Consider the following 21,904-nt stretch of genomic DNA (forward strand, 5'->3'; position numbering starts at 1 on the left):
CCGGCAAACCCCAGGCTGGGCCGCTGAAGCAGAATGTGCACACTTAACCGCCACGCCAACGGGCCGGCCCCAAAGATTACATTTTTATCAAGTGGTTTTCTGCATGTAGTTTTTGTCCTTTAATCAGTTTATGTGCTGAGTTACATTACTGGATTTTCTAATGTTAAATCAAACTTGTGTTCCTGAGATTAGCCTATTTTGGTTGTGGTATCCTTTTATTTACTGAGGGATTTTTGTGGCTCACACTTTATTAAGAATTTTTCATTTATATTTACCAGTAAAATTGGCCTGTGATTTTGCTTTCTTGCCATATCTTTATTGTGTTTTGGTATGCAGATTACGTTAGCCTCATAAAATGAATTGGAGATTATTCACTCTTTTTCTATTCTCTGGAAGAGATTGTCAAAGAATAAAATTGCCCAAGGCCAACATTACCCTGATCCGAAAACCAAACAAGGACAACACAAAAAAGGAAAATTACAGGCCGATATCGCTGATGAACATTGATACAAAAGTCCTCAACAAAATACTATCAAATCGAATACAACAATACATTAAAAGGATCACACACCATGATCAAGTGGGATTTATTCCAGGGATGCAGGGTTGGTTCAACATCCACAAATCAATCAGTGTGATACACCACATTAACAAAATGAGGAATAAAAATCACGTGATCATCTCAATAGATGCAGAGAAAGCATTTGACAAGATCCAACATCAATTTATGATAAAAATTCTCAGTAAAATGAGTATAGAAGGAAAGCACCTCAACATAATAAAGGCCATATATGACAAACCCACAGCCAACATCATACTCAACAGGGAAAAACTGAAAGCCGTTCCTCTGAGAACAGAAACAAGACAAGAGTGCCCACTCTCACCACTCTTATTCAACATAGTACTGGAAGTTTTAGCTATAGCAATTAGGCAAGAAAAAGAAAGAAAAGGGATACAAATTGGAAAGGAAGAAGTAAAACTCTCACTATTTGCAGATGACATGGTTCTATATACAGAAAACCCTAAAGAACCCACTAAAAAACTATTAGAAATAATCAACAAATACAGTAAAGTTGCAGGATACAAAATTAACATACAAATATCAGTTGCATTTCTATCACTAATAATGAACTAGCAGAAAGACAAGTCAAGAATTCAATCCCGTTTACAATTGCAACAAAAAGAATAAAATACCTGGGAATAAACTTAATGAAGGAGGTGAAAGACCTATACACTGAAAACTATAAGACGTTATTCAAAGAAACCAAAGAAAACATAAAGAAATGGAAAGATAGTCCATGCTCATAGATTGGAAGAATAAACGTAGTCAAAATGTCAACATCTCCTGAAACAATCTACAGATTTGGTGAAATCCCAATCAGAATCCCAATGACATTTCTTCACAAAATAGAACAAAGAATCCTAAAATTTATATGGAGCAACTAAAGACCCCAAATAGCCAAAACAATCCTGAGAAAAAGAACAAAGTTGGAGGTATCACACTCCCTGAATTCACATTATACTACAAAGCTATAGTAGCCAAAACAGCATGGTACTGGCAGAAAAACAGACACACAGATCAATGGAAGAGAACTGAGAGTGTAGAAATAAACCCACCCATCTGTGGATGGTTAATCCTTGACAAAGGAGCCAAGAACATGCAATAGAGAAGGGAAAATCTCTTCAAGAAATGGTGTTGGGAAAACTGGACATCCATATGCAAAAGAATAAAAGTAGACCAATATCTTACACCGTACACAAAAATTAACTCAAAATGGGTTAAAGACTTGAGTGTAAGACCTGAAACCATAAAACTCTTAAAAGAAAATATAGGCAGTACAGTCTTCGACATGAGTCTTAGCAGTGACTTTTCAAACAGCATGTCTACTCAGGCAAGGGAAACAAAAGAAAAAATAAACAAATGGGACTACATCAGACTAAAAAGCTTCTGCAGAGCAAGGGAAACCTTCACCAAAATGAAAAGATAACCCATCAACTGGGATAAAATATTTGCAAACCATATATCCAACAAGGGGTTAATTTCCAGAATATATAAAGAGCTCGTACAACTCAACAATAAAAAAAAATGAACAACAGGATCAAAAACTGGGCAGAGGGTGTGAACAGACATTTTCCCAAAGAAGACATACAGTCGGCCATTGGGCACATGAAAAGATGCTCAACATCACTAATTATTAGGGAAATGCAAATCAAAACTACAATGAGGTATCACCTCACACCCATCAGAATAGCTGTAATTAACAAAACAAGAAATAAGTGTTGGAGAGAAATGAGTGGAGAAAAGGGAACCCTCAGACACTGCTGGTGGAAATGCAAACTGGTACAGCCACTATGGAAAACAGTACGGAGATTTTTCAAAAAATTAAAAATAGAACTACCATACAACCCAGCTATCCCATTACTGAGTATTTATCCAAAGAACATGAAATCAACGATTCAAAGAATCTCTTTGGTTCCTGAAGTTCTTTGAATCTCACCCCTGTGTTCAGCGCAGCACTATTCACAACAGCCAAGAAGTGGAAGCAACCCAAGTGCCCATCAATAGATGAAGGTATAAAGAAGATGTGGTATATATACAATGGAATACTACTCAGCTGTAAAAAGACAAAATGGTGCCATTGGCAACAGGGATGGACCTTGAGAGTATTACGCTAAGTGAAATTAGTCAAAGACAAATACCGTATGGTTTCACTCGTGTGGAAGATAAACAAACACATGGATAAGGAGAACAGATCAGTTGTTACCACAGAAGGAGGAGGTGGGGGAAGGGGGAAAGGGATAAAGGGGCACATGTGTGTGGTGATGGATAGAAACTAGACTATTGGCAGCGAACGTGATGCAGTCTATACAGAAACTGAAATAGAGTAACGTACACCTGACGTTTACACTATGTTCTAAGCCAATATGACCTCCACAAAATAATTTTTAAAAGTCTGACCATAAAGCCAGACAAGAGATGTGCAGACTCTAATCAGATGTCATTTGAATATCTATGAGCACTATGGCCCTGCCGGGTAAGAAAAATAGGAAAAGAACTCAGCTAGACAGAATACTAGATCAAGCTGATAAGCTGGTCAGGCAGAAAAGTCCTCTGAATAAATGTGGCTGACACATCAAAAAAAAAAAAAAAAAGGCTAAAATTCTTTCATCTTTGAATATTGAATAGAATTTGCCAGTGAAGCCATCTAGAGTTGAAGTTTTCTTTCTAGAAAGGATTTTAACAACTGATTCAATGTCCTTAATTGTTACAGGATTAATCAGGTTTTCTATTTTTTTTTTTTTCCGAGGAAGATTAGCTCTGATCTAACATCTGCCAATCCTCCTCTTTTTGCTGAGGAAGACTGGCCCTGAGCTAACATCCGTGCGAATCTTCCTCTACCCTACATGTGGGACGCCTGCCACAGCATGGCTTGCCAAGCGGTGCCATGTCCGCACCTGGGATCCGAACCCTCAAACCCCCGGCCACCAAATCAGAACGTGCGCACTTAACCACCGCGCCACCAGGCTGGCCCCTCTGGTATCTCTTATCGTTGGTTTATACCTTGGTTAAAAGGAGTAGCCGTTTAGATGCTATGCTCTATAGGATTTTGGTTCTTTGAAATGTGGTGAGATTGGCTTTATGGTTCAGGTTATAGTCAAATTTTGTAAATTGTCTTCTGTGTTTGAAAATTAGGTTTTGGATACAGAGTTGTCTATATATGTTCATTAGGTCAAGTTTATTCATCTTTTGTTTAGATCCTCTAAGTAGAGACTGTAAATGCTCACTCCTCCCTGGTTCTCCTCTTTTTTCTGGATGTGTAGGCAGACTACACTTCTCAGTACCCTCAGAGAGAAGAGAGACCACGCACCAGTTCTTGCTAAAGAGATGTGAATGGAAGTGATACATGTAACTTCTGGCCCAAGGCATTTAAGAGCCAGTGTGCTACCTTCACACATCCTCTTCTGTAGAAGCATCTGTGGAAACCACACATGAAGATGGCAGAGGCATGTGATGAGAGAAGGCTGTGTCCCTGAGTCGCTGCGTGGAGGAGAATGGCCCTGAGAACTGCCTGACTCCGCTGGACTTTATGTGAGTGAGAAATAAACCTTCGTTGTGTTAAGCCACCAAGACTTCGGGTTTTTTTGTTACAGGAAACACAAGGATATAAAAAGATTGAGAGTAAGAGGATGGAATAAAATATATCCTTGTGTTTCCTGTATGCCTCTTATAAACCAAATATAGCTGGATTTTTCAAATCCAAGCTGTCAATCTTCATCTTTCAACTGGAGCATTTAGGCTTTTGACCTTTAATATAAATAAATATGAGTGTAAACCCACTAGCTTATTTTGTGCTTTCTCTTTATCTCACACTTTCTATGTTATTTTTCTTTTTTGTGCTGTTATAGATGGATCATTTTTTAAATTCTATTTCCCTCTCCACTCATTTAGACATTATTCATTGTTTTATGTATGTTTGTGTATGTTTAGTGTTATCTTTGAAATTACAACATGAATATTTAACTTGCCAAAGTCTAAACATACGCAGTACCTTTGATCTTTTCCCCAGGCTTTAGAACACTGCAATTATACTTTGACACATATGCCGTAGTTTTTGTAATAGTATTATAATGCTATGAAATAAAAAAAAGAGAGAAACTCTACAAGACGTTAATATTATTATTTGTATAGCCAATGTTCAAGTAGACTTCAGATATATTTATCAGTTTCTTTGCTCTTCATTTCTTTCATCTCAAGCCTTCCATCAGGATTCATAGTCCGTCTACATGAAGTATATCCTTTAAATTTTCTTTAATGAGGTTCCACTAGCAGAAAGCTCTGTTTCTGTCTGAAATGTCTTTATTTAACCCTTATTTTTGAAGTACATTTTGGTGGGTGTAGAGTTTTAGTTGGATGGTTATTTCCTTTCAGCACAATAAAGATATCGTTTTATGTCACCTGGCTTCCATTGCTGCTGTTTAGAAGTCACTGTCACCCTGCCATTCTTCTGAAGGTGATTTCTCTTATTCTTTGGGTGCTTGTTAGATTTTTCTCTTTACCTTTGATGTTCTTCAGCTTTACTGTTATGTGTCTAGATGTAGATTTATTTTTATTATTTTGCTTGGAGTTTGTGGGGATTCTTGAATTTGTAGATTATTAGCTCTCATCACATTTGAAAAGTTCTCAGCCATTATCTCTTCCATTATTGCCTTTTTTTCTCTTGTATCCCTCTGAAAATCCTAAGAAAAGAATTTTAGACTTCCTCACCCTGTCTTCCATGCCTCCCAACTTCTCATTTATGTTTTACATCTATCTATTTCTCTGCGCTGTACTCTGTATCATTTATCTTCTGTTTCATTAATTCTCTTTTCAGTTCTGTCTAATCTGCTATCAACCTCAATAATTGAGTTTTAAGTTTCAGTTATTGTATTTTTCATTTCTAGAAGTTCCGCTTGGTTCTCTGTTAATTTTTCTAGGTACCTTTTATGGTTTCCTGCAGATATGTGCAGATCACACTTCTTCCATTCTGCTGTTCCCCATCTGGATTGCAAGTCCTTGCTTCTCCCTTCTCCATCCTCCAAACCTGGAGGTAAGTCACACCTCCTTTCAAAACTCTGACTGGACAGTTATGGTGGAAACTCAAGCCATCCTCATCATTTACTCATTTTGTGTTTACTCAACAAAGAAACCCACTAAGTGCTAGGCTGTTTCTATGGGGGATACAACGATGAACTGGGCCTGGAACCTGCCATTGAAGAGCTATTTCCTAGGAGGGGGCTGATATGAGAAAAAGGAAGTTTAGAACGAATTACAGATACCTCCTTGAATGCTTTCTGTGTGCTAGTCACGTTGTTGGGTTCTGAGTGCACAGAAGGGAGTAAGATACAATCTCCAACAGTTTCCAGTGTAGTAGCAGAGGGAGGTGGGTACTCGAATAACTGTGTGAAACCAGCTAAGTGCCAGACACATGATAGGTGCCTTATAAATCATCTCTGAGTGAATGAGGTGAATGTCTGTGGGAGTTCAGAGGAGAGAGGGAAATTACTTCTGATGGGAACGGATCAAGGAAATCTTTGTAGTGGCATTTGAGTTGGGCCTTAGAAAGCAGTTGTTTTTTGGACATTCTGAGAAATTGGAGAGGGTAAGGGGAAATCCAGATATGGCAACAGCATGAAAAAAGGCATGGGGTATCTTTTTCTTTTTAAACAACTTTACTGAGATATAATTTACATACCATAAAGTTCATCCATTTAAAGTGTGCGGATCAATGGTTTTAAGCATATTTAAGAGTTGTGCGACATCACCATAACATGATTTTAGAACATTTGTATCACAGCAAAAGGAAAGTACTCCTTAGCAGTCATTCCCTATCCTCTCGACTCTGGGCAACCACTAATCTACTTTCTGTCTATCTGTCTATTCTGGGCATTACTTAAGTGGAATCATACAATATGTGGTCTTTTGTGACTGGCTTCTTTCATTTAGTGTGATGTTTTCAGGTTTCATCCCTGTTGTAGTATGGATCAGTTACTTTATTCCTTTTCACTGCTGAATAATATTCCACTGTATGGATATACCACATTTTATTTATCCATTCATGAGCTGATGGATATTTAAGTTGTTCCTACTTTTAGCTACCATGAATAATGGTGCTATGAACATTTGTGTTCAACTTTTTGTATGGGCATGGTTTTATTCTATAATTCTACTAGGAGTAGAATTGATGAGTCAAATGGTAACTCTATGTTTAACCTTTTGAGGAAGAGCCAAACTGTTTCCCAAAGCAACTGTACCATTTTATGTTTCTAGCAGCAGAGTATGAAGATTCCAATTTCTCCACATCCTCACCCACACTTGTTATTACCTGTCTTAGTGATCATAGCCATCTGGTTGGTGTGAAGTGGCATCTCTTTGTGGTTTTTGTTTTTATTTCCCAATGACTAATGATGTTGAGCATCTTTTCATGTGTTTATTAGCTATTTGTATATCTTTTTTGGAGAAATGTCCATTCAAATCCTTTGCCTATCTTTAAGTTGGGTTATTTGCCTTTTTATTGTTGAGTTGTAAGAGGTTTTTTATATATTCTGGATGCTAGACTCATCAGAGATATGATTTTAAATATTTTCCCCATCCTCTGGGTTGTCTTTTCACGTTCTTGCTGGTGTCCTTTGAAACACAAAAGTTTTAAATGTTTGTGAAGTCTAGTCTATCAATCTTCTCTTTCATCGCGGTGCTTTCGGTGTTGTATCAGTTGTTCTGTTTTTTAACCCTGGTGCTGGTCTCCTGGTTCAGCTCGTGGAAACTCATCAGGCTGTTCTGATTTGTGCATTTTTCTGCACATGTATGTAAGACTTAGATAAACAGGTTTTTAAGGAGGTGCTGATAATCGCAGCTTCCTCTGCTGGGTCCCCGTGAGGGCTGAGCGGGTGAATGCACACACAGCGCTTAGCCAGCAGCTGGCACCATTATCGCTGATGCGTGATAGCAGCCATTGTTCTTACTGTTAAAATCTAGCTCTGCTCCTTATTGGGTGGGGGATCTTGACCCCTCATTAAGCCTCACTTTCCTCATCTGTAAAATGGGTTAGTATCAGCCACTTCGCTAGGACCACCAGGGGCCTCAATGACACCAGATACAACATTGTCAAGCTTGAAGTCTGGTCCCAGGAGGCCCTGATGAAGGCTTGGGTCAATAAAACAGGAATGAGGAAAAAGAAAACCAGAGTCATGAGTGAAGAGAGTCAGTGCCGTGAAGGTCTGGGTGGCTGCCAAGAGCTGGCTGTGGGCCCCTCAGAGTCTCCATGAGCAGGGCTGGCCAGGCCTGGGAGGGAATGAGGGGGGAGTTGGCTGAAAGAAAGTTGGTTTCCAGTTGGAGCAGGGCCTGGTGGTGCCAAAGCGCCTGGCTCCTTGTGGGATAATCAGAGACCAGACCTCCTTGTACCCCACAGCCCCCTGCACTGGTTGCCCCATTCTATTCCAGTCTTCCCGTCTTCACCCAAACAATCCTCTCCATCGACCTCCACCTCTTCCATGTCAGTCTGGCCCTTGAAGTCCCATTGAGGAAGACGCCTCTGCCTTTCGCCCCTCACTGGGCCACTCCACAGCCCCTCTCAAGTCTCCCCACTTCCACCCCGACCCTATCACGCCCTCCCTGGGGGGGCTGGAGGGAGCTTCCTAAAGAATCAAGGAGATCACCTCACCCACTGCTCACAACCCTCTAATGGGGACTGCTGCATGAAATCCAGATCCTTCTCTGGTCTCAAGGTCAGGTCAAGGTTTTGAGGGCCTTGGAGGGGTTTTCATTAAAGTGTAACATGCTTACAGAGAAAGCACACATCGTAAGTGTGCAGCTCGACGAATCCCCCAGACCGAACACACCCGTGTAAACCGGCACCCAGCTCAAGAATCAGACCCTTACCGGCAACCCAGATGCCCCCTCGTGCCCCTTCCAGTTACTACACATGCCCTCAAGGTGGCCGCCATCATGACTTCTAATACCATAGATGACTTCTGCCCGATGCTGAACTTCGTCTGAATGAGATCGCTCAGTGTGCGCCTCGGGTCTGGCATCTTCTGCTCACCGCGTTTGTGAGGGTCCAGTAAGCTGATCGCGCAGCTGCAGTGCGTTCCGTCTCGTTCCTCCACTATTCCTCTGACACCCGTACCACCCTTCACATAGCCATTTGACTAGCATTGGGCTTTTAGGTTGTTTCCAGCTTCGGGATATTACAAAACAAAGCTCCTAGAAACGTCCTTGCACGTGTCCTTTGGAGGACATATGGACTCCTTTCTGTTGGGTAAACCCCCATGAGAGGAACTGCTGCCTTATAAGGGTAAATGAACGTTCAGCTTTGGAAGATCCTGCGAAGAGTTTTCCAAAGTGGTCGTCCCGCTTTAGAGTCCTCGCTCAGCTGCTCGGAAAGTTGCCATCATTCCACTTCCTTACTGACCCTCTGTGCGCATATTTATAGATATAGGCTGTTTCGTTTTAGCCGTTCTGGTGAGTAAGCTGTGTTATCCCATCATGGTTTTAATTTTAATTTGAGGGGACCATCTTTAAGAAAAAGAATATAAAAGAAAACTAGGAATATAAAGTTGGGCACAAAAGAGAATATTTATTAAGAATGTGAAAAGAAATCACGACAAATTGCTGGGGAATTTCAGGCTTCAGATTCCTTTCTTCCGAGAGTTTTTGAGGCTTTCCCAGAAATGCTTACATTGAAATGCTTCTTGATAGCAACCTGGCTCCCTCCCCGCCCTGAACACTCCACAGCTGCCGCCCATCCCTGTGTGAACAAGGCCCCATGCGAGTGAGGGTCCCAGAGCTCAGGCATCGTCGGCTTCCTGGGAAGTGGCCTCTGCCCGGCCCTCAGCACCCCTGCTCACCCCAAACCTTCCCTGGCCTGACTCCTCCTCCTCCTTAGGGTCTCGTCTCTCCCATTAGCTTCTCAGGGAGGCCTGCTCTGACCTCATTTTGTAAGTCCACATCATGAGACAGATGGCAACAGAGCAGGAGGTTAGGAGCAATTGCTGTGGACCCAGCCCGCCTGGTTGGTGTCCCGGCTCCAGCATTTTCTAGCCATGTGACCTTAGAGACTCAGTGTAACCTCTCAGGGCCTCAGTTTCTTCACCTGTAGTGTGGGGAAAGTCATGCTAGCTCCTGCCTTATAGGGTGTTATAAGGACCCAGCAAGTTAATGTGTGTAATGCACTAGAAAGGGTGCTTGGCACCCTCGCTCTTAGGATTGACATGAGGCCTTGTCATCCACAGCCTTAGTCTCTCCTCTGGCACATCTCCCTTCTCACTGGCCCGCTGCTTGAACGCTCCGCAGCACAGGCCTGCCGTGCTGACCGCTGTAGCCTTGGGGCCTAAGGCAGCACCTGGCCCATATTAGAGACAGAAAAGGATGAATGAATAAATCTCATCTGTATATCTCACATCCGGCCAGGCATCTCCAAGCCACAGCCACACCCTGAGCGAGGCCACCCTGGACCATTCCCTCCCTGCGGGCAGAAGCCCCCTCCCCACTCACCCTGTAGCAGGCGCTGACTAAATGGATGAGCCTCAGCCGCCCACCCTGATCTCGCCTTTCTTGGACTTGTGGCCAGAGTTCCTTTTGGCCTCCATGTGCACAGCACTTTACAGTTTACAAGTTCGGTTCCCTTCCATAATCACATCCCTGGGTTGGGTAACAGGCAGCAGTGGGACTTCCAGTGTGACAGCGGCCTGGAGAGGGAGAGTGACTTCCTCAAAGTCACACAGCAAGAGAGAGTGGGGAGATGGGACACAAGTCAGGACTCCCCAGGATGGGCTGCCCACCCTTGGTCCCGGGGCCTCTCTCACCCCTTCCAGTGAGCACCAAAGGCTGAGCACGGTAGGCACTTAGGCTTGTTCAAGACGATGGGAAGAGGACAGTCCTTGGGGTCAGTCCCTGGCTCTGGGACCCTGGGTGTGTCCCTGACCCACCAGTGCCTCAGTTTCCCCATCTTTAAAGGAGGTTAACTTACCAAGTGAAGGCAGATCCCTGTCTCACCTGGCCTGGTGGACATTTCTCCTCGGCCTCTCTGTCTGTCTGTCTGTCTATTCCAGATGACCGTGGAATGAGCTGACGTGGAGTTGGGAACAGACTAAGGGCGAGGAGACAGACCGGGGTTCCACCTGTTTCTCTGTCATCCTTGACATGGAGCAGTGGCTAAGAGCAAGCTTTGGAGAAGCACCTCTTCCGCCAGTTTTAAAGGATGTTGATGAAATGTGGCCTGCGACTGGTGAGCGGGAGGTAACTGCAAAGATCTCGATGAACAATTCGGGGTTTATTAACCCCCGGAGGCCCCCTGACTTCACAGGGCGGACAAGGAGCAGACGTGATCACGCATGACTGTTGGGAAAAGTGCGACAATGTGCCCAAGGCAGGGGTGCTGCTGAGCTTCTCCGCTCCAGCTCTCTCCTCTTCCATTTGACAGCAGGCACAACAGGCCCAGAGAAGGCAAGAGAGTTACCCAAGGTCACCAGCACACCCAAGCAGGCCTCCTGAATTGGAATCAAGTCTAGATTCGGTGGCTGAGCCTTCTTTTTTCCCCTCGCTCATTATTAAATATTTTTTAAAACACCTTTATTAAGGTATAATTCACATACCTTGCAATCCACTCTTTTAAATTATTTGTAGTACAATTCAATGGTTTTTAGTACAGAGTTGTGCATCATCACCACGATCAATTTTAGAACATTTGTCTTACTCCCAAAAGAAACTCCGTACCCTTTAGCTGTCAAACCCCTCCACTGAGAAATCCCTCCCTCCCCGCAGCCCTCGGCAACCACAAGTCTACTTTCTTTTCTTTTCTTTTTTTTTTTTGAGGAAGATTAGCCCTGAGCTAACTGCTGCCAATCCTCCTCTTTTTGCTGAGGAAGACTGGCCCTGAGCTAACATCCATGTCCGTCTTCCTCCATTTTATATGTGGGACGCCTACCACAGCATGGCGTGCCAAGCAGTGCCATGTCCGCACCTGGGAGCCAAACCAGCGAACCCTGGGCTGCCGAAGTGGAACATGCGAACTTAACCAATGCACCACTGGGCCGGCCCCAACACAAATCTACTTTCTGTCTCCATATATTTGCCCATCTGGATATTTCTTAGAAATGAAATCATACAGTATGTGGTCTTTTGTGTCTGGCTTCTTAGCATAATGTTTTCAGGTTTCATCCACGTTATGGCATGTGTCAGTACTTCATTCCTTTTCATTGCTGAATAATATTCCATTATATGGATATACCACATTTTATTTATCCATTCGTGAGTTGATGGACATTTGGGTTGTTTCCACTTTTTGACCACCATGAATAACACTGCTGTGTGTGACTTTTTGTGTGGTTGTATGTTCTCATTTCTCTTGGGTATCAATCTAGGAGTAGAGTTGCTGGGTCCCAGGCTAACTATGTTTGTGAGCCCAGCCTTCTAGCTCTGGCTTTCTCAGACCCTGGGGGTGCTGATGGGGGCAGACTTGCTGCTTCCAGTGTTCAGGGTCCTGGGGTCAAGTCCCCCGTCCACCTTCCAGAATGCCGTGGGAAAGCCACCTGGATTCTAACTCCTGCTCTGCCATCAACTTGCTGGGTGACTTCAGTGAGCTGTTTCACGTCTCTGAACCTTAGTTTCCCCATCTGAGAAATGGCATGATCATCTCTGTGGCCTGTTCTGAGGATTTGCTGAGACCATAAAAACATAGGTTTATACTCATTCCTTCAACATCTGTGGCCAGTGTGCCAGGCGATGTTCACACAAACGAGACACACAAAATCCCAGCCTTTACAGATGCCTCACATACCGAGCTTCCTGGTTAAGCCTCACAATGTCCCTGGGCGGTATCCCCTGCCGGTACCCCATCTCCGGGAAGAAGAAATGGAGAGAACCCTGGAACTGAGTCCCTTTCCTCCCTCCCCCTTTGGACTTAATTCTAGAACCTTCGAGTAGTGTATTTTTTTAACTTTTCTTGAAGTAAACCCTACATACAAAAAGAGCAGCATCCTACGTGTAGAGCTGACACATTTTCACAGGCTGAACTTACCTGTTTCCCCGGCACCCCTGTGAATAAAATCAAAACCATGCCAGGTCCCGGAAGCGCCCTCGTGCTGCTGTCTCTCCCCAGCCGGGGAAAACACCATCCCGGCTTCTACACCGCAGGCTAGTTCTACCTGGCCATGCACTTGAAACAAGCGGAAGCGTGGAGTCCACGGTCTTTTGTGTCTGCTTCTTGCGCTCAACTTTAGGTCTGCAGGGCTCACTGTGTTGTGGTCGTTATAGATCCTGCGTTTTCGAGGCTGTGTGCACCATCATTCTTTTCACTGCTTCTGCTTTTAATGAGTCCCTTTGGGCTTTGCCTGTTGAAACAGAACACAGAGCTTCCCGGTCTCCCGGGCGCATGTCTCTATGTATCTGCCCAGGCCCGGCGGTGAGGGAGGCGGGGAGGCTGGGAGACTGTATGTGCTGACCTGGTCCTGGCCCCAAGGCACACGTGCTTCTAGGGGGCCCCAGCCTGGCCCTGCACCCTAGCCCGTGCTCCCCCACCCCGGACTTGCTCAACATTCTGTTATGCTGGGCTTGGCTTGAGGCCAGGGGCGAGCTGGCAGGCCTCCTAGGTAAACAAGAGCAGCTGGAGAGGAGAGGGGCTTTCAGGGTGGGAAGATCAGACCCCCACTCCACGAGGGCTGTCAGGGCCTGTGTGGAGGCCTCTGCCCCAGGAGCCCTGGAACACGGTGGGAAGGGAAGTTTCTGTAGAAATTGGGGCCTCCTCTGGCTGGCCGTGCACCAGGGAGGGCAGGCTGCCTGGGTTTGAGTCCCAGCTCAGCAACTTACCAGCTGTGTGACTCTAAAATCTATGAAATGAGGGGGAACAACCTGATAGGGTGTTTTGAGGAGTAAATAACTCAATGCATGTAAAGGTTCCCGACCTGGAGTAAAGTGGGCTACTAGGATCCTAAGATGCCAGTGGCCAGCGAAGTGTTTCACATGCATCATTTTCTTGCACCTACACACTGGTCATGAAAGTAGACACCGTATCATCCCCATTAGACAGATAAGGAAGTGGAGGCACAGAGAGGTTGAGAGCGTGCCTGAAGCCACACTGCAAATCTGGGGCAGAGCCAGGCTTTGATCCTGGATCTCTTCGACTCCAGAATCTGGGTGCCTGACACCAGAGCTCCAAACTGCCACGGGGCAGTGCCTGGCTCTGTACTGCGGGACCCAGACTCAGCCCTCACCTCTGGAGTGGGGAGCAGGCCCTCAGGCTCACTGTCTGTCTGTAAAGTGGGCCTCTGTGACCAGCAGGGCCTTTCTCCTTCCTGGGCTCCTAGCTGGTGGGCTCCCGGGGTGGGACAGGCTTGGCGGCTGCTCAGGAGGGGCCTCTGAGTCTGTTGAGCCTTGGCAGACCTGGCTGGGGCAGCTCCACCCCTGCTCTTCGGTGGCGGCAGTCAGGCTCGGGAGCCAGGGTTGGCAGTCCTGAGTCTGCTTGGTGGCCCCCTTGGGGGGGGTGGGTGTGCCCCGACCCTGCTCTTGGGGCGCTCAGGGCTTGGGGCAGTCACACAAACAGCTGTTCCTAATCCAGGCTCTCCATGACATGCTGAGGGGAACCAGAGGGTGAAGCAGTTGGCTGCAGTCCAGGAAGGCTTCACAGAGGAGGCCTCCTTGGAGCAGGGTTTTGAAAGCTGAGAAAGAGTTCCTCAGGTGGAGATGATGGGAGGCAGTTCTTAGCAGAGGGAACAGCAATAGATATAGTACTGCACTCCGTTCCCTCTGACCCTTCCTACCAGCTCTGTTTTCACGGGGCTGGAAGCCTGAAAATGGTGTTTTCCAGAACACCCTGCCAGCTGGTTTCTGGTTAGGATCTGCCAGTGGGGAGAAGGCAAGAGGACGAGAGATGCCAGCCTGCCCCTGGTTCCTGGTACGGCCGACCCCGGCAGGCTTCGCAGATTCCGGCAACAATGTTGGGTCCAGGGCTCCAGCAGCTGGGCGGTGAGCACGGGCCTGGCTCTGGGCTCCTGACAGCCCGTCCAGGGCGCAGCTGCTCCCTGGATTCTGGGTAATGCCCCTCTCCCTCCTGCTCTCCTGCATGTCACATGCCTTTGGGATCGAGTTCCCTAATGCACTCCCTCTCCGCCTGAAAAAGCCATGCGGTTTCTGTTTTCCAGCTGGTCACTAACTGACAAGATGTTCAGGCCGTCTAGCTCAGAACCAGGTATGTTTTTCAAGGAACAGAAGGATTCCACACTCAGAAAATGTGATCCGGTGTTTTCATTTTTATTTATTTTTTAGGCTCATGTCATGTCTTCCACCATGAGTTCCCTGAGGGTTTAGACTGAGGTCCTCCATCACCTATTCAATCAACAAACGTTTATTAGTGCCTCATTGGTGGGGAATGAAATGAATGACGAAGTCCCCACACTCCTGGGATCATAGTCTAGACCTGGCGCCATCCGGTACCATAGCCAGCAGCCCCCTGAAATGCAGCTAGTCCGAATCGAGACGGGTTGTCGGTACAAAATAGACACCGCAATTCAGAGGCCGAGTGTGAAAATAAGAATGTAAAATATCTCACTAACAATTTTTAGATTGATTTTGTGTTGAAATAACAATATTTCAGACACATTAGGTTAAATAAAATACATTATTAAAATATATTTCACCTGGTTCTTTTTACACTTTTTAACGTGGCAGCTAGAAAAATTTAAATTACATATGTGGCTTGCATTTGTGAGTCACATTATATTTCTACTGGACAGCACTGGTCTTCTGGGAGCTGAGTGGAAACACATTGATTTACCAGTTCAGCACTTATTAGCATTATTATCCCTTCCTTTGAGGACTGCAGATAGGATGGGGAGGAGGACAGACATACCAACATGGAGTTAAAGTTTGCTGTGGTAAGTGTTTGAGTTGGTCTATGTTCCAGGGCCCTGGGGGCCTGAGAAGAAATCTGGAAGGCTTCTCAGAAGAGATGACTTTGGTGTTAAGCATTATAGGATGAGTAGGAGTTTGCAAGATGGGTAAGGGCACTCTAGGCTCAGGGAACTACACATGCAAAAGCCGGGAGGTTGACAAGCGCACAGCGTGTTTAGAGGGAAACAGGAAGTTCATTGTGGTCTGAACATGATTTGTTTGAGGAAGATGCTAAGGATGGAGCTGGACTGTGTAGAGCCCTGAATGCCAGTAAAATTTAGATGTGGGGGAGGGGCTGAGGCTGGGGAAAGGCTCTCAGGCAGGAGGTGGCTGGTCCCGAGGTGAATGAGCTTGCCTACTCACCCTCCTCAAAAGCATGAAGAAGACCAGACCTTGTTTGAATGTGAAAAATAAATTTTTTTATTTCAGTGCTCGCTCCTTGTGGCTCAAAGGCACACCTACTGCCTACTTGGAACCCAAAAGCGTTTATGAAACCAGAGAAATAGAGCTGTATTTATACAGAACGTATCCACGTTGGCTCACTTTGTGATTCTTTCCCCTGCAAAGCAGAAAGCTCTAAGTGCATCGGCGTGGCTTCCCCACTTCCCTCTCTGGGATTTGGGGGCCCTGGAGGCTGCGACCTCACCCCAGGTAGAGAATTTCCCCTCCTTCCCTCTGCTGGCATGAGGGAGGCCCAGCCACGTGGAGGGGGCGGGGGTTAAGTCAGAGATGACATCTCGTGGGCTCCCCAGGCTTAGTCACGGGCAAAGGCCGGCTGTGTTCCAGGGCCCGGGTCCAGGGCCCGGGCCCTGCAAAGAGGGGGTGCTGAGGTGCCGACCTTGTTGGTTAGTGACCAGCACAGCAGCTAAGGCCCTGGTGAAGTCGAGGTGTTGTGGCGGGCAGGCTCACGGGTAGGACGGGGGCCTCTGGGGCTCGTTTACTACACAACTGGGGTCTGAAGGAAGGTGCCTGGGCACAGGTAGGGGACCTGGACACAGCCGGGGGCAGGAGAGTGGTCGTCGTCATGGCTGCACGCTCAGAAACATCCTAGGCCTGTGGGCTAAGGCTCTGTGCAGCCAGGGAGCCGGACTCGCTGTCATTTGCAAGACTGGGTCACACAATGCATCAGAAGTTCAAAATGGGGGGGCCTTGGAGATGAGCTGGTTCAACCACTCCTTTGACCAGTGGGGACACTGGGCCCAGACAGGGGAAGGCAGTGGCCAGCCAGACTTGGGGCTTGAACCCAGGGCTCTGATCTCTCCAGTCTCCTCCCTACCTTTTTGCCCCAACTGGTCCTTTTGGATCAGGTCCCAAATGGCCTCTCTGACATTCTCAGGTCAGGGCTGGTGTCACGAGCAGAGCACTGGACTCGGATTCAGAAGGTCAGTCCAGGCTCTGTTCCTGCACCTTCACGTTACCCAGCCTTGCAAATAGCCGCCAGCCTGCTGGTGCAGAGGGGGCCGCCTCCCATCACCAAGCCTCAGTCTCCTCGCAGAGAAAGCAGTTCCCACTCTGCAGCTTCCTGTGGCCATTCACTGGGCTGGTGGCCACATGAGCACCAGCGAGTACAGGAAGCACCTGGCACCTGGCAGTGCCCCATAATGGTGAGGTGGGTGGGGGGCGGTTGGGCTAGGGCTGCTGGGATGTGGGGGGAGCTTGGGCCTGGCCTATTCCTGGGACCCTCCTTGTCCCCATCTGCTCTGGCTCTCCCAAGGGTGCCTGGGGCCCCGGGGCACAGTCTGGGGAAGGGATACAGGACATTCTAGGGGGCCAGGTCCCTCCATCCAGCCAATGGGTACATTGCCTCTTTTTTGCCTGCTCCAAGGGGCTCTGGAGCAGATCAGATATGGTGGGTGGTCAGTGGCTTTCCAAGTGGCAACTGGGCTGGAAAGGGAGGTGTGGATCCCTCCTCCCCCCACAGGCCCAGTCAGCCAAGGTCAGGACCCCCACTGTGGAGGCACAGAACGTTGCTCGCAGGAAAGGGGGTGCGGAACCAGGTTCAGGGGGACAAGACGGGTCAGAAGTACATGCCATCCCAGAGAGCCCCCACACAGGCAGCCCACTCCTACTCTGGGGCCCAGGAAGGGGCAAATTTTGCTCATTAGCTTAGGATAAAAGTTGGGGTCAAGTCGGGGGCTCTCGGTCGGCTGACGTGGGGCTGAGGACCCCTTAAGAGGGGCCGATGATGACGTTCCTGAAACCCTTCACAGCCTTCAGTTTGTCGCTCTCGAAGTTCACCACCAGCTTGTGGCGGCCCACGTGCAGCGGCAGCAGGTCCACCCTCACCTTCACTTCCTGCCCGGCCTCCACTGGGTCCGGGCTGAGGAGAGAGAGAGGAGCGGGGTGAGGAGAGGGGCCCAGGCCTGCTCACCCATGATGGAGCCAAGCCCGGAGGACGAGGTGTGACTACGGAGAACTCAGCACAGAGTCTCCCCGGATGTACGCCCAATGCCGACAAGAACAACACGGGCCCCGCTCCCCGCTCTCTGAGGGCCTGGGCCATCTGCCCTCCTACGTATAGAGAGGCCAGTGTGTGTGTGTGCGTGCATGGAAGTGGATGGTGTGGGTACGCTCAGGTGGCTACATGCATGAAAATGCATTGAGCTGTACATGCATGATTTATATTCTCTACTGTATGTGTCACATTACAATAAAAATGTAAATAAGAAGTGTGAATGCTCGTATGTATGTATGTATGTAAGCATGTATCTGTGAGGATACGCCCCCCACGCACGCGTGGGGACATTCAGGATGCTGACACCCGTGTTTACGTGAGCACCTGCGTGTCCAGAGATGGATGCTCAGTGGCCCAACGTGTAACTGTTGAGGTTTGTGAGGACACGTGCATGGAATGCAGCTAACCAGGTGTGCATGTGGAGAGGATTCAAGGGTGGGAACTCTGCCCCGAGGGTGCGTGGGAGTGGACACAGGTGTATATGAGGCGGGTGTGTGCAAGTGGACGCGGGGTGTACGAGGCAGGCATGTGGGAGTGGAGAGGAGGGGTTCTGCGCCAGGGTTCGGTGCCTGAGGGCTGCCCCCTGCCCCGTGAGCACCTGCCCCCACTCCCGGGCCCCCAAGCTGGAGGGACCAGAACTTACATCTCCATGGTCTTCTGCTCCTCGGTCAGGCCCGCCCCCTCCACGGTGAAGGTGCAGCCCGACAGGGGCACAGCCAGCGGGTTCCGCAGGGACACCTCAGCCACCAGCTTGCGGTTCTGCTTGGGCTCCCCCAGGATCTGGGAGAGGGCATGGGGCAGATGTCAGGGTGGCACTGAGGGACAGGGCCCAGTGCCCCTCGAGAGCAGGCAGGGTCCCGCTGGGCCACCTCTGTATTGGCTGCAGTTGAGCCCACTGTTTGCCCAGCTCTGCCACTATCACTCCTCATCCCTGTGCCTCAGTTTCCCCATCTGGAAAAGAGGATGATGATAGCTGCTTAGGTCTCCTTCGTGGAGCTGCGCTGAGGCGCCACGTGCCCCGGGGCGTGTGTAAGTGCCTCCCTTGTTCTAGGGTCTGGAGTGGAACGATCACAGGCTTTGGGGCAGACCAATCTCGGCCCCTTCCTCACTGTGTGGCCCTGGGGAAGTTACTCCCCTCTCTGGGCCTTGGTTTCTTCATGGGAGAGACACTCCTGATCACAGGGTGCTCCTGAGGATTGACTGAACTAGTGTGCAAGCTCCCAGTGGAGTCTGGCGCCCAAGGCCCCTCCCGCCCTGCTCTTTCCCATTTGCTGGTGGCTGCTGCCTTTGGAGTTTGGGGGTTGTGGCCCCTCCAGGTGAATGGGGATGAAGATGAGGGTGACGGTGACAAGAACAGTCCGCCTTTACTGAGCCCTTATAATGCACTTCCCGTGGGTGCCCACTCAATCCTTGCACCTCCCCAGGCGCTAGCGTTAACCCATCTCGCAGTTCAATAAACTGAGGCACAGGGGCCAAGAAACATGCTCAAGGCCATCCAGGCACAAACCCAGGAGTCAGACTCCAGACTCTGTGCCCTTCATTCTTCCGCCCCTGCTGCCCCACCAGGGCCACCAAGGCCTGGGGATCCAGCCTTAGGAGTTTAGCTTTGATTCCAATATCCCTCAGTTCCATGACCCTCCCTCCTCCGATGCTGAGATTTGTTCCCAGAGGCCCCGAGTCCCAAATTCTATTGGCTTCTCGGTGCTTTTCTTTGATTTGAGGATCCCTGAGGCAGCAGACGTTGAGGTGGCAGGGAGGCAGGTGTGCGCATGCGTGGGGGCCTGTCCCGGGGCCCCCGCCCCTGCCCCCGCCCTGCTCCGCCTGCCCCTTACCCGGATCTTGATTTCTGGGTTCTCCAAATAGATGTCCCTCTCGGCCAGAAGGTAGTTGTTGGCAGCCGGCTCGATGAGGAGGCCGCGCACCTTGATGAGGTTCGATTCGGTCAGGCAGTCGCAGTATTTCTCATAGAGGATTCGAAGAGGGATGCTCTTCTCTGCGGGAGGGAAGGGGGGCACCAGGAGAGCTGAGTCATCGCCCCGCCCCTCCTCCTGCAACGCCCGAAGCACAGAGAGGGAAACGAATGCGCTCAAGGGCACACAGCTGGTGAAAGGCTGGGCAGATCCAGGCCTTTAGGTCACCTGCCCCGGCTCCAGGGTTCCCGGGAAGGAGCCGGGGAGCAGAGGGCAGATACCTGGTAGGGGAAGCGCTGGAGCTCCGACAGGCCCGGGGTCTAATCCTGCCTCAACCCTTTGCCAACTGGAGATGCTGGGCAAGCCACGCCACCTCTCAGGACCTCAATTCTAGGGTCTGTATAGTAAGGGCACCCATACGGCTACGGGAGGAGTGGGGGTCAGGGCGTGCGGCGCGGTGCCTGGCACACACTCAGTGCCCCGGGCATGGGCATGTCAGCTGCTGCCACATTGTTGGGGGATGGAGCTGACGTCCGCTGCTGTGCCAGCACCAGGCTTCCTACTTCACCTTCACAACAACCTGGAAGGGTTGTACTTTTATTACAGCCCAATTTACAGATGAGGAAACTGAGGCTGGAGCCGGTGAAACAACATTGCCCCAGGTCACGCCTGTGATGTGCCGCAGGCATTTGAACTGACAACCCAGATCTAGTAACCTGCACTCACTGGACGTGAGCTCATTTTCCCCCACGAGGGATGGTACCCATTTTACAGATGAAGAAACACGTCTGCCAGTAAGTGCTCAGATCTGGAGACCTGGCCTGGCTTTGGCCACTGACTGGCTGTGTGAGCCTGGGAAGATGACCTCCCCTCTCTGTTTCTCCTCTGTTCCCCCAGACATCCAGCACCTGCTGGGCAGAGATAAGACCAGAGGTCATTTCGGGGCAAAAGCCACATCGAGATGAGGTGGTGAGAAAGAAGCTGGCAGGGCCGCCCCACCCACTGCAGAGGAACGAAGTGTGGTTTTAGCTCCATTTTTCTGACAAGAACACTGAGGTCTGAAGCCACCAGGGTCTGTCTGTTAAAGGCCAGAAGAAGCAGTGAAGAGACCATGGGCCTGAGAATCCACAGGCCCGTGTCAGGCCCTGCTTGTCCAGTCGGTCACGGAGAGCCTTGTGCAAACCGTTCTGCTCCTCCGGCCTGCCCCGTCAGAGAGGAGTGCCAGGAGGACGGTCTCAGGGCTCCCTGGAGCCCAGCCAACCTCCCCTCGTCCTCCCAGGACCACGTCCCAGTGCCATCACCGGAGATGCTCTTGCTTCTTTTTCTGTCCTGTCCCCTCCTCCCACTAGAGCAGGGTTTCCTATCTCCACCCATGCACATGATTTTTCATACATCGGAGTATATCCTCATTATTTTCCTTTCAGTCCACTCACTTTGGGCTTTTAAACCTTTTTTGCCTAGGGAAACGTTTTGTCATTATTTGCAGCAAACCAGTCTCATTTACCACAAATAGGAGGTAACTGGTAAAAATAAACACAAGCAAACTGAGTCACGCATGTGCAACTCCGGCTAGGTATTCTTGTCTGCTGAAGGCTCTGGGTTTGCGACCTGACCTTACGGGTAAAGAGAGAGATGAGCAGAGGTTAGGGAGGCTGAGCAGATTGCACCTGCTGAGACATGCCCCCTGAGGTCATCTGGAGGACGCTGGAGACCCGAGGGACAGTAATTTTCTCACTGAGTGAGTCAAGGTCCATGCCTGGCCATGCACACGTTGCTCACGTCCACTCTCTGGAAAATGTGGCACTCAGGCGCGCCCAACCCTCTAGCCACTCACTCCAAGGCTGGATCTGCCCTAACCTCTGGCCAGATGACACGGGAGGAAGAAAACCAAACCTTCTTCCAAAAGGGACAAGAAGGAGTGACAATTCCTGGGGCAGGACCTGGTGGAACAGACTGGAAACTCGGACCAGCTCCACAGGAAAGAAGGAAAACACCATCCTCCAGGAGCTTGGAGCACGAGGCCCCAGCTGTTGACTTTTCCAGGAGGCTGAGGCCAGGGTGGGGCTGGACCTTTGAGGACTGCTGTCCACAGGCCAGGGATCACGACCTTGGTCTGGG

At 48.9% G+C, this 21,904-nt stretch overlaps 2 protein-coding genes and 1 long non-coding RNA gene across 4 annotated transcripts in view; 2 read left to right on the plus strand and 1 right to left on the minus strand.

The window, feature by feature from the left end:
- Positions 1-3,897, plus strand: part of RPRD1B (regulation of nuclear pre-mRNA domain containing 1B) — a 74,150-nt gene extending 70,253 nt beyond the window's left edge. Inside the window, exon 7 of the mRNA XM_014847177.3 lies at positions 3,823-3,897. Within this exon, the coding sequence (XP_014702663.1) occupies positions 3,823-3,882 (60 nt within the window). The 3' untranslated portion in view covers positions 3,883-3,897. The remainder of the gene's footprint in view (positions 1-3,822) is intronic.
- Positions 3,898-3,960: 63 nt separating this feature from the next.
- LOC139040324 (uncharacterized) lies at positions 3,961-11,761 on the plus strand. Its single transcript, XR_011494638.1, has 3 exons — positions 3,961-4,090; positions 5,476-5,588; positions 10,588-11,761. It is a non-coding gene; the product is annotated as an uncharacterized lncRNA (long non-coding RNA).
- Positions 11,762-15,814: 4,053 nt separating this feature from the next.
- TGM2 (transglutaminase 2) overlaps positions 15,815-21,904 on the minus strand; it is a 32,742-nt gene continuing 26,652 nt past the window's right edge. The window contains exons 11-13 of one of the 2 annotated variants that reach the window (XM_014847180.3): positions 19,709-19,869; positions 18,520-18,656; positions 15,815-17,741 (exon numbers count right to left, since the gene is read on the minus strand). In XM_014847180.3, coding sequence (XP_014702666.1) covers positions 17,591-17,741; positions 18,520-18,656; positions 19,709-19,869 — 449 coding nt within the window. In that variant the 3' untranslated portion in view covers positions 15,815-17,590. Of the gene's footprint in view, positions 17,742-18,519; positions 18,657-19,708; positions 19,925-21,904 lie in introns of those variants that run through there. The other variant, XM_070485912.1, reaches the window with a different exon arrangement.

Source organism: Equus asinus, chromosome 15, assembly GCF_041296235.1.
Source record: "Equus asinus isolate D_3611 breed Donkey chromosome 15, EquAss-T2T_v2, whole genome shotgun sequence".
NCBI classification, from domain to species: domain Eukaryota; kingdom Metazoa; phylum Chordata; class Mammalia; order Perissodactyla; family Equidae; genus Equus; species Equus asinus.